The sequence below is a fragment of the Tursiops truncatus genome, chromosome 3 (genome assembly GCF_011762595.2).
Source record: "Tursiops truncatus isolate mTurTru1 chromosome 3, mTurTru1.mat.Y, whole genome shotgun sequence".
Taxonomy (NCBI): domain Eukaryota; kingdom Metazoa; phylum Chordata; class Mammalia; order Artiodactyla; family Delphinidae; genus Tursiops; species Tursiops truncatus.
Window position 1 is genome coordinate 33,866,822 of NC_047036.1, and position 16,972 is coordinate 33,883,793.

Here is a 16,972-nt window from a genome sequence, read left to right on the forward strand (position 1 = left end):
TTAAGTAAATCACAGAATGTCCATATAGGCTTTTGCAGACATTGAACATTATGTGGAAAGAGGCCAGTCACAGGTTTGTTCAAGATGGTGAAGTAGAAGGACGTGCTCTCACTCCCTCTTGTGAGAGCACTGGAATCACAACTAACTGCTGAACAATCTTCAACAGGAAGACACTGCAACTCACCAAAAAAGATACCCCACATCCAAAGACAAAAGGAGAAGCCACAGTGAGATGGTAGGAGGGGCGCAATCACAATAAAATCAAATCCCGTAACTGCAGGGTGGGTGACTCACAAACTGGAGAATACTTATACCACAGAAATCAACCCACTGGAGTGAAGGTTCTGAGCCCCACGTCAGTCTTCCTAACCTAGGAAAGGCGGAGAAATTCCTAGAGAATCAGACTTTGAAGGCTAGCAGGATTTGATTTCAGGACTTTGACAGGACTGGGGGAAACAGAGACTCCACTCTTGGAGGGCACACACAAAGTAGTGTGCACATCGGGACCCAGGGGAAGGAGCAGTGACTCCTTAGGAAACTGAAGCAGACCTACCTGCTAGTGTTGGAGGGTCTCCTGCAGAGGTGGGGGGTGGCTGTGTCTCACCATAAGGACAGGACACTGGCAGCAGAAATTCAGGGAAATACTCCTTGGTGTGACCCCTACCAGAGTCCGCCATTGGCACCAACAAAGAGCCCGGGTAGGCTCCAGTGTTGAGTTGCCTCAGGCCAAACAACCAACACAGAGGGACTCCAGCCCCATCCATCAGCAGACAAGCGAATTAAAGCTTTACTGAGCTCTGCCCACCAGACCAACAGCCAGCTCTACCCACCACCAGTCCCTCCCATCAGGAAACTTGCACAAGCCTCTTAGATGGCCTCATCCACCAGAGGGCAGACAGCAGAAGCAAGAAGAACTACAATCCTGCAGCTTGTGGAACAAAAATCACATTCACAGAAAGATAGACAAGATGAAAAGGCAGAGGGCTATGTACCAGATGAAGGAATAAGATAACACCCCAGAAAAACAACTAAATGAAGTGGAGATAGGCAACTTTCCAGAAAAAGAATTCAGAATAATGTTAGTGAAGATGATCCAGGACCTCCAAAAAAGAATGGAGGCAAAGAACGGGAAGATGCAAGAAATATTTAACAAAGACCTAGAAGAATTAAAGAACAAACAAACAGAGATGAAGAATACAATAACTGAAATGAAAACTACACTAGAAGGAATCAGAATAGCAGAATAACTGAGGCAGAAGAATGGATAAGTGACCTGGAAGACAGAAAGGTGGAATTCACAGTTGTGGAGCAGAATAAAAAAAAAGAATGAAAAGAAATGAAGACAGCCTAAGAGGCCTCTGGGACAACATTAAACACAACAACATTCACATTATAGGGTCTCAGAAGGAGAAGAGAGAGAGAGAAAGGACCCGAGAAAATATTTGAAGAGATTATAGTTGAAAACTTCTCTAACATGGGAAAGGAAATAGCCACCCAAGTCCAGGAAGTGCAGTGAGTCCCATACAGGATAAACCCAAGGAGAAACATACTGAGACACATACTAATCAAACTGGCAAAACTTAAAGACAAAGAAAAATTATTGAAAGCAGCAAGGGAAAAATGACAAATAACATAGAAGGTAACTCCCATAAGGTTAAGAGCTGATTTCTCAGCAGAAACTCTACAAGCCAGAAGGGAGTGGCATGACATATTTAAAGTGATGAAAGGGAAGAACCTACAACCAAGATTACTCTACCCAGCAAGGATCCCATTAGGATTCGATGGAGAAATCAAAAGCTTTACAGACAAGCAAAAGCTAAGGGAAATCAGCACCACAAAACCAGCTCTACAACAAAGGCTAAAGGAACTTCTCTAAGTGGGAAACACAGAGAAGAAAAGGACCTACCAAAACACCCCCAAAACAATTTAAAAAATGGTAATAGCAACATATGTATTGATAATTACCTTAAACGTGAATGGATTAAATGCTCCAACCAAAAGACAGAGGCTCACTGAATGGATACAAACACAAGACCCATATATGTGCTGTCTACAACAGACCCACTTCAGACCTAGGGATACATACAGACTGAAACTGAGGGGATGGAAAAAGATATTCCATGCAAATGGATATCAAAAGAAAGCTGGAGTAGTGCTACTCCTATCAGATAAAATAGACTTTAAAATAAAGAATGTTACAAGAGACAAGGAAGGACACTACATAATGATCAAGGGATCAATTCAAGAAGAAGATACAACAATTATACATGCACCCAACACAGGAGAACCTCAGTACATATGGCAACTGCTAACAGCTGTAAAAGAGGAAATCGACAGTAACACAATAATAGTGGGGGACTTTAACATCTCACTTACACCAATGGACAGATCATCCAAACAGAAAATTAATAAGAAAGCAAGGGCTTTAAATGATACAGTAGACCAGGTAGATTTAATTGACATTTAGAAGAAATTCCATCCAAAAACAGCAGATTACACTTTCTTCTCAAGTGCACATGGAACATTCTCCAGAATATATCACATCTTTGGTCACAAATCAAGCCTCAGTAAATTTAAGAAAAATGAAATCATATCAGGCATCTTTTCTGACCACAACGCTATGAGATTAGAAATCAATTACAGAGAACAGAACGTAAAAAACACAAACACATGGAGTCTAAGCAATACGTTACTAAATAACCAAGAGTTCACTGAAGAAATCAAAAAATACCTAGAGCCAAATGACAATGAAAATACAACGATCCAAAACCTATGGGATGCAGCAAAAGCAGTTCTAAGAGGGAAGTTTATAGCTATACAAGCCTACCTCAAGAAACGAGAAAAATCTCAAATAAAAAATCTAACGTTACACCTAAAATACCTAGAGAAAGAAGAACAAACAAAACCAAAGTTAGCAGAAGGAAAGAAATCATAAAGACCAGAGCAGAAATAAATGAAATAGAAACAAAGAAAACAATAGCAAAGATCAATAAAACTAAAAGCTGGTTCTTTGAGAAGGTAAACAAAATTGATAAACCATTAGCCAGAGTCATCAAGAATAAGAGGGAGAGGACTGAAATCGATAAATTTAGAAAATGAAAAAGAAGTCTTAACAGACACCGCAGAAATACAAAGCATCCTAAGAGATTACTATAAGCAACTCCATGCCAATAAAATGGACAACCTGGCAGAAATGGACAAATTCTTAGAAAGCTATACTTTCGAAGACTTAACCAGGAAGAAATAGAAAATATGAGCAGACCAATCACAAGCACTGAAATTGAAACTCTGATTAAAAATCTTCCAACAAACAAAAGTCCAGGACCAGATGGCTTCACAGGTGAATTCTATCAACCATTTAGAGACGAGCTAACACCATCCTTCTCAAACTCCTTCAAAAAGTTGCAGAGGAAGGAACACTCCAAACTCATTCTATGAGGCCACCATCACCCTGATACCAGAACCAGACAAGGATACTAGAAAAAAAGAAAATTACAGACCAATATCACTGATGAATATAGATGCAAAAATCCTCAACAAAATACTAGCAAACAGAATACAACAACACATTAAAAGGATCATACGCCATGATCAAGTGGGATTTATCCCAGGGGTGTAAGGATTCTTCAATATATGCAAATCAATCAATGTGATACACCATATTAACAAATTGAAGAATAAAAACCATATGATCATCTCAATAGATGCAGGAAAAGCTTTTCACAAAATTCAGCACCCATTTATGATAAAACTCTCCAGAAAGTGGGCATAGAGGGAACCTACCTCAACATATTAAAGGCTATATACAAAAAACCCACAACAAACGTTATTCTCAATGGTGAAAAACTGAAAGCATTTCATCTGAAATCAGGAACAAGACAAGGATGTCCACTGTTGCCACTATTATTCAACATAGTTTTGGAAGTCCTATCCACGGCAATCAGAGAATAAAAAGAAATATAATGAATCCAAATTGGAAAAAAGACATAAAACTGTCACTGTTTGCCGATGACATGATACTATACATAGAGAATCATAAAGATGCTACCAGAAAACTACTAGAGCTAATCAATGAATTTGGAAAAGTAGTGGGAAACAAAATTAATGCACAGAAATCTCTTGCATTCCTATACACTAATGATGAAAAATCTTAGAGAGAAATTAAGGAAACACTCCCATTTACCATTGCAACAAAAAGAATAAAATACCTAGGAATAAACCTACCTAGGGAGACAAAACACCTGTATGCACAAAACTGTAAGACACTGATGAAAGAAATTAAAGATGATGCTAACAGATGGAGAGAAATACCATGTTCTTGGATTGGAAGAATCAACATCGTGAAAATGACTATACTAACCAAAGCAAGCTACACATTCAGTGCAATCCCTATCAAAGTACCAATGGCATTTTTTACAGAACTAGAACAAAAAATCTTAAAATTTGTATGGAGACAAAAAAGACCCCGAATAACCAAAGCAGTCTTGAGGGAAACAAATGGAGCTGGAGGAATCAGACTCCCTGACTTCAGACTATACTACAAAGCTAAAGTAACCAAGCCAATATGCTACTGGCACAAAAACAGAAATATAGATCAATGGAACAGGATAGAAAGCCCAGAGGTAAACCCACTCACCTATGGTCAACTAATCTATGAAAAAGAGGAAAGGATATACAATGCAGAAAAGACAGCCTCTTCAATAAATTGTGCTGGGAAAACTGGAGAGCTACATGTAAAAGAATGAAATTAGAACACTCCCTAACACCATACACAAAAATAAACACTAAATGGATTAGAGACCCATATGTAAGACTGGACAGTATAAAACTCTTAGAGGAAAACATAGGCAGAGCACTCTTTGACATAAATCGCAGCACGATCTTTTTTGATCCACCTCCTAGAGTAATGGAAATAAAAACAAAAATAAGCAAATGGGACGTAATGAAACTTAAAAGCTTTTGCAAAGCAAACTACAAACAAGATGAAAAGACAACCCTCAGAATGGGAGAAAATATTTGCCATCGAATCAATGGACAAAGGATTAATCTCTAAAATATATAAACTGCTCATGCAGCTCAATATTCAAACAACAAACAACCCAATCCAAAAATGGGCAGAAGACCTAAATAGACATTTCTCCAAAGAAGACATACAGATGGCCAATAAGCACATGAAAAGCTGCTCAGCATCACTAATTAGTAGAGAAATGCAAATCAAAACTACAATGAGGTGTCACCTCACACCTCACACCGTCATCAGAAAATCTACAAACAAATGCTGGAGAGGGTGTGGAGAAAAGGGAACCCTCTTGCATTGTTGGTGGGAATGTAAATCGATACAGCCACTATGGAGAACAGTATGGAGGTTCCTTAAAAAACTAAAAACAGAATTACCATATGACCCAGCAATCCCATTACTGGGCATATACCCAGAGAAAACCATAATTCAAAAAGACACATGCACCCCAATGTTCATTGCAACACTATTTACAAGAGCCAGGTCATAGAAGCAACCTAAATGCCCATTGACAGATGAATCAATAAAGACAAGTGGTACATATATACAATGGTATATTACTCAGCCATAAAAAGGAACGAAATTGTGTCATTTGTAGAGATGTGGATGAATCTAGAGACTGTCATACAGAGTGAAGTAAGTCAGAAAGAGAAAAACAAATGTCGTATATTAACGCGTATATGTGGAACCTAGAAATGAACTGTTTTGCAGGGCAGAAATTGAGACACAGATGTAGAGAACAAACATATGGACACCAAGGGGGGAAAGCGGTGTTGGGGGTGGTGGTGTGATGAATTTGGAGATTGGGATTGACTTATATACACTAATATGTATGAAATGGACTGCTAATAAGAACCTGCTGTATAAAAAAATAATTAAAATTAAATTTAAAAAAGAAAATTGTGTGGCAGAATAACATATTATGACATGGAAATAGTTTCATGATATATTTAGTGAAAAACAGCAATATATAAAATAAGATGTAGTAGATGATCCTATTTTTTAAAATACTTGTAATATAATCAATGCCACCTCTGAGGTGTGTGAGGCCCCAGGGACATTTTTTAATGGGGTGCCTCTTTATATAAATGATTAAAGTCACTTCAAATTAGTGTCAGCACCATCCTAGCTGTCTGATCTCAAGCAATTTGGAGAAAGACTACCTTGCTGGCCAGTGGCTCACCAGGCTTCTCTCTGGGAACGAGGTCTAGCTGTGAGTGAGGGATGACTCTACAGGTGGAGTCCCAGAGCTCCTTGGAACATCTGGTTGACCCCATGCCTGGTGGGGGAGAAAAGCAGGAGAGGGTAGGAGAATGTCCCACAAGGAAGAAACAGGGCCTTGGCCCATGAGGGTCTATGTGTGGGCTCAAGACATCCTGCCTATATAACCCTGCCAACCTGGGGTGATTCCAGGCACTGCAAGAGGACTTCAAAAAATTTGAGGCAGATGCTTCTGGTAATTGGTATCCATGTCTAGGCTCAGGGCACTGTACCTGTGCTGGCCCCAGCTGGTTCCAACTGCCAGAGGAAACTTAGACAATTTTGATAAAGGCCCTCCAAAGCTGGGGATGGGGAAGAAGAGTACCTAAAGCATAGATCAGGATGGGTGTTCTTCTAAGTGGGGTCTAAGGGTGGGACTGATTATGTATGTGCAGAAAAAGATTGGAGAGATTTACACCAAAATTGTGGATGGGCTGGGTTCTACTTTTCCCTTCTATTTCAATCAATTCATAAATTTTTTTTACAATGAAAAGAATTATTTTTGATTAAGGAAAGTTATTTTAAAGAAAGAATGTATAAATGCAAGTAAGATATACTAGTTGAGATGAAGGTTAAGTGAGAGCTTTTCTAGTATGTGTCACTGCTGGAGCTTACCTGAACATTTTTCCCAGTCGTAGCAGGTGTCATAGCCACAGGATTCTTTCTTTGTGCTACTGGATGAAAGTTTTGTCCTTTCAAGACCCCATTCTAGCTGTGGACCATCTTGGCATGAACCAATATGTAGAAAATGGAGTTGCTGATTGTTTAAACAGTTCTCGGCCAAAAACTTACAAGCGGTTGAAGTAAAGTGATGACTGGAGCGAGTATCAAGCACACAGATATCTTCTGAATAAAGGCTGTCCAAGAGAGGAAAGCAAGCATTTATATGTGAAGACTAGAAAAGATGGCGTGCAGCCAACTCAGATGTTAACTTACCACCCAGCTATTCTTTCCCCCAATTTCTCTCCTTTCAGGCTCTCATTTTATCTGGCATGCATTGGGATTCCTCTTTCTAAAATTTCACTTTAAGCATGGTACTACTCCCAATTGCCTTCAAATTAAAGTCTGAATTATTAAATTCTGATGATCAAAATCTTCCATATTTTGACCCAATCAACTTTTCTTTCTAGAATCATTTTTCCATCCTCCTTAATCCCTCTTTATCATCTGAAAATTTGACAATTTTCTAAACTAATAAGATTATTGTTCCTTTGCTACCATGCCAAGCCCTACTCAATCAGTGTCGTATTGTCTCTCCTCTCTGCCTATCTGCATCCAGATCAATTCCTGGCTACATTTTGAAGCTAATCCTGATCGACCTAGCCGATGGTAGCCTGTACCTCCTCTGAACACTTTTTAACACTTATTAATTGTAATACAAGAGTCTTATATATAATTTTATATATATATAATTATATATATATATATATATAATTATATAGCTTTGTAAGTGTATTTGTATTGTGGTTAAGAACATGAGCTTTTAAGTCAATTAATCCCTGGGTAACTTGCTAAATCTAAGTAAATGGATGGGTCCTGCTAACAAAAGGTTAGCCATAGTCCTTCTCTTGCTGAGAGGACAAGAACGCCTTGATTACTCCAAATATGAGTTTCTTCTCTAATGTCAACTTTAGAGTTAACAATCAGTGCACCAGTATGTAAAATTGTTTCCAGAAACTGAAGCCCATAGCTGAGAACAAAAGGCCACTTTCTGAGAACTTAAGCTGTGGGGTCAGTCACTCTCAGAAACATCCTCAATGCCATATAAAAGAGGACTGAGGAGTATAGAAAGGGGCTAGAGAGGTAAGACTGAGCTGAAATTCAGACAGTTCCAGAGGACAGTCTGTATTCTCATGGTTGGGTATTGCAAAGATGAAGATAGAAGTTTCCTCTGGGTTAAATGGACAATGGGAACATTTTAAGTACTCCCTTAAAAGGCCATTTGCTGGGTGAGGGGACCCCAGCTGCAAGAAGCGCATACAAAGTGGACCACTTGTGGTTAATACTGAGGAGGGTAGATAGAGCCATCCTTGGGTTGAATTCTATCAGTGGAATGTTACAGAAAAAGACCCTGTAGTGTTCTCATAAATAAATAAACAAACAAATTAATGTGTCCCTACAAGTGTTTGTTCACTTGTAGCTCAGAGGAATGTGGGAGCGAATCAGTGTTAAAAGTGAAAAAAAAAAGCTGGTGCAAAGAAATAGAAGAAAAATTTAAAAGTAACAATTATGGACACACAGTTTTAAAGATGAAAATTGCCTTAGAACAGTCTGCATTGTTTATATATTTCAAAGTAAAAAAAAGTGAAATATCACAGCTGGGCACAGTCTGTTGGCTTCCTACTCCGTTATTCATTCTCTCCCTCAGTCATGTAACTCTAATTTTATTCAAAAACGCTTTTGCTTCTAGCCAAAGAACTGCATTTCGTAGCCTCCCTTGCAGGTCCACCGGGCCATGTGAATAAGAGAAGAGTAATGAGATGGACGCCATGATAATTTTCCCAGGAACTCTCCTTAAAAAGAGAGACTGTGTCCATTTCTGGTCTTCCTTCCTTTGTACTCCAGCAGGGAAGTCTTGGATCATGAAATAAATTTAAGAATGTCAGAAAAGAAAACTTTACTTTGATAAAAATAAATAAATAAATAAAGTATCAGTTACACTTCAATAAAAAATAAATTATGAATATTAGATTTTAAAAAAATGAATGGCAGAACAGAAAGCAGGAAGGAGAAGCAGTCCTATCTGAAATGAGAGAATCACCAGACCATCCCTAGACTGCCTTCCCCCACATTTATTTTGTGAGATAGAGAAACAAAACTTTACCTTAAGCTAATGTTATTTCGGATTAAATTCCCCTGAAAGCATCCCTTAAGTTAATAAGCACCCTTGACATGCCAGGGTTAGTTCATGTAAAAAAAGGCAGTTAGAACAGCAGAGAGTCGTGGCAGCCATATAAGGATATATCATTTTTCATCAAGCTCTCTGCCACCACATGAAAGACTAATCTCACAAAGGGATGTGTGTGTGTGTGTGTGTGTGTGTGTGTGTGTGTGTGTGTGGAGTCCATGCTCACACCTCTTTCTCTATTCCAAGCTTTTGGAGGCACAAACTTGCCCTATATTTAGGGGGAAGAGAAAGCCTTTGATATACATGAGTTTGATTTTAAACTGGACAGGAATGAGTCTTTAACATCAGAATGAGACTATTTTTTTTTAAAACATCTTTATTGGAGTATAATGGCGTTACAATGTTGTGTTAGTTTCTGCCGTATAACAGGGTGAATCAGCTATACGTATACGTATACCCCCATACCCCCTCTCTCTTGCCTCTCCCTCGCACCCTCCCTATCCCACCCCTCTAGATGGTCACAGAGCACAGAGCTGATCTCCCTGGGCTATGCAGCTGCTTCCCACTAGCTATCTGTTTTACATTTGGTAGTGTATGTATGTCCATGCCACTCTCTCACTTCGTCCCAGCTTACCCTTCCCCCTCCCCGTGCCCTCAATTACATTCTCTACGTCTGCGTCTTTATTCCTGTTCTGTCCCTAGATTCTTCAGAACCTTTTTTTTTTTTTATTCCATATATATGTGTCAGCATGCGGTATCTTCACTTTCTGACTTACTTCACTCTGTATGACAAACTCTAGGTCCATCCACCTCACTACAGAAAACTCAATTTCATTTCTTTTTATGGCTGAGTAATATTCCATTGTATATATGTGCCACATCTTCTTTATCCATTCATCTGTTGATGGAAACTTAGGTTGCTTCCTTTTCCTGGCTATTGTAAATAGAGGTGCAATGAACATTGTGGTACATGACTCTTTTTGAATTATGGTTTTCTCAGGGTATATGCTCAGTAGTGGGATAGCTGGGTCATATGGTAGTTCTATTTTAGTGTTTTAGGACCCTCTATACTGTTCTCCATAGAGGCTGTATCAATTTATATTCCCACCAACAGTGCAAGAGGGCTCCCTTTTCTCCACACCATCTCCAGGATTTATTGTTTGTAAATTTCTTGATGATGACCATTCTGACCCGTGTGAGGTAAGGCCTCATTGTAGTTTTGATTTTCATTTCTCTGATGATCAGTGATGTTGAGCATCCTTTCATGTGCTTGTTGGCAATCTGTATATCTTCTTTGGAGAAATGTCTATTTAGGTCTTCTGCCCATTTTTGGATTACGTTGTTTGTTTTTTTGAGCTGCTTGTAAATTCTGGAGATTAATCCTTTGTCAGTTGCTTCATTTGCAAATATTTTCTCCCATTCTGACGGTTGTCTTTTCATCTTGTTTATAGTTTCCTTTGCTGTGCAAAAGCTTTGAAGTTTCATTAGGACCCATTTGTTTACTTTTGTTTTTATTTCCATTTCTCTAGGAGGTGGGTCAAAAAGGATCTTGCTATGATTTATGTCATAGGGTGTTCTGCCTATGTTTTCCTCCAAGAGTTTTACAGTGTCTGGCCTTACATTTAGGTCTTTAATCCATTTTGAGTTTATTTTTGTGTATGGTGTTAGGGAGTGTTCTAATTTCATTCTTTTACATGTAGCTGTCCAATTTTCCCAGCACCGCTTATTGAAGAGGCTGTCTTTTCTCCATTGTATATTCTTGCCTCCTTTACCAAAGATAAGGTGACCATATGTGCGTGGGTTTATCTCTGGGCTTTCTATCCTGTTCCATTGATCTATATTTCTGTTTTTGTGCCAGTACTATACTGTATTGATTACTGTAGCTTTGTAGTATAATCTGAAGTCAGGGAGTCTGATTCCTCCAGCTCCATTTTTCTTTCTCAAGTTTGCTTTGTCTATTCAAGGTCTTTTGTGTTTTCATACAAATTGTGAAATTTTTTATTCTTGTTCTGTGAAAAATGCCGTTGGTGGTTTGATAGGGATTGCATTGAATCTGTAGATTGCTTTGGGTAGTAGAGTCATTTTCACAATGTTGATTCTTCCAATCCAAGAACATGGTATACTTCTCCATCTGTTTGTATCATCTTTAATTTCTTTCATCAGTGTCTTATAGTTTTCTGCATACAGTTGTTTTGTCTCCTTAGGTAGGTTTATTCCTAGGTATTTTATTCTTTTTGTTGCAATGGTAAATTGGAGTGTTTCCTTAATTTCTCTTTCAGATTTTTCATCATTAGTGTATAGGAATGCAAGAGATTTCTGTGCATTAAAGTAGTATCCTGCTACTTTACCAAATTCATTGATTAGCTCTAGTCGTTTTCTAGTAGCATCTTTAGGATTCTCTAAGTATAGTATCACTTCATCTGCAAACAGTGACAGTTTTGCTTCTTTTTTTCCGATTTGGATTCCTTTTATTTCTTTTTCTTCTCTGATTGCTGTGGCTAAAACTTCCAAAACTATGTTGAATAATAGTGGTGAGAGTGGGCAACCTTGACTTGTTCCTGATCTTAGAGGAAATGGTTTCAGTTTTTCATGATTGAGAATGATATTGGCTATGGATTTGTCATATATGACCTTTATTATGTTGAGGTAAGTTCCCTCTATGCCTACTTTCTGGAGGGTTGTTTTTTTTTGTTATAAATGGGTGTTGAATTTTGTCGAAAGCTTTTCCTGCATCTATTGAGATTATCGTGTTGTTTTATCTTTCATTTTGTTAATATGGTATATCACATTGACTGATTTGCGTATATTGAAGAATCCTTGCATTCCTGGGATAAACCCCACTTGATCATGGGGTATGATCCTTTTAATGTGCTGCTGTATTCTGTTTGCTAGTATTACATTGAGGATTTTTGCATCTATGTTCATCAGTGATATTGGCCTGTAGTTTTTCTTATTTTGTGACATCTTTGTCTGGTTTTGGTATCAGGGTGATGGTGGCCTCGTAGAGTGAGTTTGGGAGTGTTCGTCCCTCTGCTATATTTTGGACCAGTTTGAGAAGGATAAGTGTTAGCTCTTCTGTAAGTGTTTGATAGAATTTGCCTGTGAAGCCATCTGGTCCTGGACTTTTGTGTGTTGGAAGATTTTTAATCACAGTTTCAGTTTCAGTGCCTGTGATTGGTCTGTTTATATTTTCTATTTCTTCCTTGTTCAGTTTTGGGATGTTGTGCTTTCCTAAGAATTTTTCCATTTCTTCCAGGTTGTCCATTTTATTGGCATATAGCTGCTTGTCATAATCTCTCATGATCCTTTGTATTTCTGCAGTGTCAGTTGTTATCTCTCCTTTTTCATTTCTAATTCTTTTGACTTGAGTTTTCTCCCTTTTTTTCTTGATGAGTCTGGCTAATGTTTTATCACTTTTGTTTATCTTCTCAAATAACCAGCTTTTAGTTTTATTGATCTTTGCTATTGTTTCCTTCATGTCTATTTCATTTATTTCTGATGTAATCTTTATGATTTCTTTCCTTCTGCTAACTGGTGTTTTTGTTCTTCTTTCTGTAATTGCTTTTGGTGTAAGGTTATGTTGTTTATTTGAGTTGTTTCTTGTTTCTTGAGGTAGGCCTGTATTGCTGTAAACTTCCCTCTTAGAACTGCTTTTGCTGCATCCCGTAGGTTTTGGATCATCATGTTTTCATCGTCATTTGTTTCTAAGTATTTTTTGATTTCCTCTTTGATTTCTTCAGTGATCTCTTGATTATTTAGTAGTGTATTGTTTAGCCTCCATGTGTTTGTATTTTTTATAGTTTTTTTCCTGTAATTGATATCTAGTCTCATAAGATTGTGGTCGGAAAAGATACTTGATATGTTTACAATTTTCTTAAATTTACCAAGGCTTGTTTTGTGACCCAAGGTATGGTCTATCCTGGAGAATATTCCATGAGCACTTGAGAAGAAAGTGTATTCTATTGTGTTTGGAAAGAATATCCTATAAATATAAATTAAGTCCATTTTGTTTAATGTGTCATTTAAATCTTGTTTTTCCTTATTTATTTTCATGGATCATCTGTCCATTGGTGAAAGTGGGATGTTAAAATCCCCTACTATGATTGTGTTACTGTCTATTTCCCCTTTTATGGCCGTTAGCATTTGCCTTACGTATTGAGATGTTCCTCTGTTGAGTGCATAAATATTTACAATGGTTATATCTTCTTCTTGGAGTGATCCCTTGATCATTATGTAGTGTCCTTCTTTGTCTCTTGTAATAGTCTTCATTTTAAAGTCTATTTTGTCTAATATGAGAACTGGTACTCCAGCTTTCTTTTGATTTCCATTTGCATGTAATATCTCTTTCCATCCCCTCACTTTGTCTGTATGTGTCCCGAGGGGTGAAGTGGGTCTCTTGTAGACAGCATATATATGGGTCTTGTTTTTGTATCCATTCAGCCAGTCTATGTCTTTTTTTTGGATCACTTAATCCATTTACATTTAAGGTAGTTATCAATATGTATGTTCCTATTATCATTTTCCTAACTGTTTGGAGTTTGTTATTGTAGGTCTTTTCTTTTTCTTGTGTCTCCTGCCCAGAGAAGTTCCTTTAGCATTTGTTGTAAAGGTGATTTGGTGGTGCTGAATTATCTTAGCTTTTGCTTGTCTGTAAAGGTTTTAATTTCTCCATCCAATCTGAATGAGATCCTTGCTCGGTAGAGTAATCTTGGTTGTAGGTTTTTCCCTTTTATCCCTTAAAAATGTCCTGCCACTTCTGGCTTGCAGAATTTCTGCTGAAAATTTAGCTCTCAACCTTATGGGGATACCTTGTATGTTATTTGTTGCTTTTCCCTTACTGCTTTTATTATTTTTTCTTTGTATTTAATTTTCGATAGTTTGTTAATATGTGTCTTGGCATGTTTCTCCTTGGATTTATCCTGTATGGGACTCTCTGTGCTTCCTGGACTTTATTTCCTTTCCTATGTTAGGGAAGTTTTCAACTATAATCCCTTCAAATGTTTTCTCAGACCCTTTCTTTTTCTCTTCTTCTTCTGGGACACATATAATTCAAATGCTGGTGCATTTAATGTTGTCCCAGAGGTCCCTGAGACTGTCTTCAGTTCTTTTCATTCTTTTTTCTTTATTCTGCTCTGTGGTAGTTATTTCCACTATTTTATCTTCCAGGTCACTTATCCATTCTTCTACCTCAGTTATTCTGCTATTGATTCCTTCTATAGTATTTTTAATTTCATTTATTGTGTTGTTCATCATTGCTTGTTTGCTCTTTAATTTTTCTAGATCCTTGTTAAATGTTTTGTATTTTCTCCATTATATTTCCAAGATTTTGGATCATCTTTACTATTATTACTCTGAATTCTTTTTCAGGTATACTGTCTATGTCCTCTTCATTTGTTTGGTCTGCTGGGTTTTTACCTTGCTACTTCATCTGCTGCATATTTCTCTGTCTTCTCATTTTGTTTAACTTACTGTGTTTGGGGTCTCTTTCTCCCAGACTGCAGGTTTGTAGTTCCCGTTCTTTTTGGTGTCTGCCACCAGTGGGTGAGGTTGGTTCAGTGGGTTGTGTAGGCTTCCTGATGGAGGGGACTGGTGCCTGTGTTCTGGTGGATGAGGCTGGATCTTGTCTTTCTGGTGGGCAGGGCTGCTTCCAGCAGTGTGTTTTAGGGTGTCTGTGAACTTAGTATGATTTTAGGCAGCCTCTTTGCTAATGGGTGGGGTTGTGTTCCTGTCTTGCTAGTTGTTTGGCATGAGGTGTCCAGCACTGGAGCTTGCTGGCCGTTGGGTGGAGCTGGGTCTTAGGACTGAGGCGGAGATCTCTGGGAGAGCTCTCCCCTTTGATATTACATGGTGCCGGGAGGTGTCTGGTGGTTCAATGTCCTGAACTCAGGTCTCCCACCTCTGAGGCTCAGGCCTTACCCCCGGCTGGAGCAGCAAGACCCTGTCAGCCACATGGCTCAGAAGAAAAGGGAGAAAAAAAGGAAACAAAGAAAAAAATAAAATAAAATAAAAATGTTTTTAAAATAAAAATATTAATAAAATTTAAAAAGTAATAAAAAAAGGGAGCAACCAAACCAATAAACAAATCCACCAATGATAACAAGCACTAAAAATTATACTAGGATAAACATAAAAATCAGAAACTAGTCAGTCACGTACAGCAATCCCCAAGTCTACGGTTGTTCCCAAAGTCCACCGCCTCAATTTTGGGATGATTCGTTGTCTATTCAGGTATTCCACAGATGCAGGGTACATCAAGTTGATTGTGGAGATTTAATCCGCTGCTCCTTAGGCTGCTGGGAGAAATTTCCCTTTCTCTCGTTTGTTTGCACAGCTCCTGGGGTTCAGCTTTGGATTTGGCCCCATCTCTTCATGTATGTTGCCTTCTGGCATCTGTTCTTCACCCAAACAGGACAGAGTTAAACGAGTGGCTGATTATGGTGCTCTGGCTCACTCAGGCTGGGGCGACGGGGGGGTACAGAATGAGGGGCGAGCCTGTGGTGGCAGAGGCTGGCATGATGTTGCACCAGCCTGAGGCACACCTTGTATTCTCTCGGGGAAGTTGTCCCTCGATCATGGGACCCTGGCAGTGGCGGGCTGCACAGGCTCCCAGGACAGGAGATGTGCATAGTGACCTGTGCTTGCACATAGGATTCTTGGTGGGTGCAGCAGCAGCCTTAGCGCTTCATGCCCATCTCTGGTGTCCGCACTGATAGTTGCAGCTCGTGCCCGCAGAATGAGACTGTTTTAGTAACAAAAGCCATGCAAACTTAGTGGACAAGGGTGAGAGGCAATTAAGAAAGCTTGCTACCAAGTGGGGAAGGAAGAATTCAACAGAGCATAGGGAGTATTGGTTATGTGAAGAATTAATATGCTTTGTGTTCATGGTTCAAGAAGCCTAGCTCCTCCATTAAGTTGGTTACACTAGACTGGTTTTCCATTTCTAAACAGAGTCCATAGAGTATCTCTTACCCACAGTCTTCTGGAGACATGCAAATGCATTCAGATCCCAACTGTTTTTGTCCTGGTTGACAATTGCCTTTTAAGAGTTCCAAGGTATCTGAATCAAAAGAAAATGAAGATAAGAACAATGCACACCATGGATTTCAAGTGATAAGTTTGAATTTAGGAGAAAAGGCAGTGGTGAAAAGTTCTCATTTATCTTTTGGAGTTAGAGCATTCATTTTGGCTTTTCCAAATATGTTGTCATGAAATAGTCCATCTGAAAGGTCCTTTCTAGCTCTAGGAGCTGTCGTTTTCCAACCTAGAACTGCTGCTAAGTTCAGAGAACTAAAGAAAATGGAATTGGTGAAATTTTTGCTCATTTGTTATTCAAACATTTATTGAGCGACTATGATTTCCCAGCACCGCCATAGGTTCTGGGGATAGTGGGTTGAGAAAAATTTGACCCAGATCCCATGCTCTCAGAGCTTCTAGTCTTGTGGAGCAGACAGACATTAATCCAAAAAACACACTGTACACATAGAATTGCTGCTGTCATTAGTGCTATTGAAGAGAAAGCATATAATCAAGAAAATTGATGTAGCCAGGAAGGTTATGAACAGTAAAATGGGAAGAGAAAAGGGAGTGTGTTTGAAGCAAAGGCAATAGCAGGCATAAACATGGTCAAAAGAGAGGTAATGTGTGACTTTCTTGGAACTGTAAGAAAGCCAGGGAAACAAGGGCATGGAAAACGTACAGCCAGAGAGATGGCTGTGTGGCAGACTGTGTAGGGTCATAAAGGGCTTTCAAAGGATTTTTCTCTTATTTTATAAGCAGTGGCAAGTCTTTGATAGGTTTTAGCAGGGGGTGGTGTGACAAAATCAGGTCTGGATTTGGAAAAGAAGTTA

General features: G+C 38.7%; 1 protein-coding gene across 1 annotated transcript in view; it reads right to left on the minus strand.

Annotated features, from left to right (window-relative positions):
* C6 (complement C6) overlaps positions 1-16,972 on the minus strand; it is an 86,151-nt gene that overhangs the window by 10,190 nt on the left and 58,989 nt on the right. The window contains exons 15-16 of the mRNA XM_019929166.2: positions 16,095-16,182; positions 6,893-7,134 (exon numbers count right to left, since the gene is read on the minus strand). Of these exons, the coding sequence (XP_019784725.1) occupies positions 6,893-7,134; positions 16,095-16,182 (330 nt within the window). The remainder of the gene's footprint in view (positions 1-6,892; positions 7,135-16,094; positions 16,183-16,972) is intronic.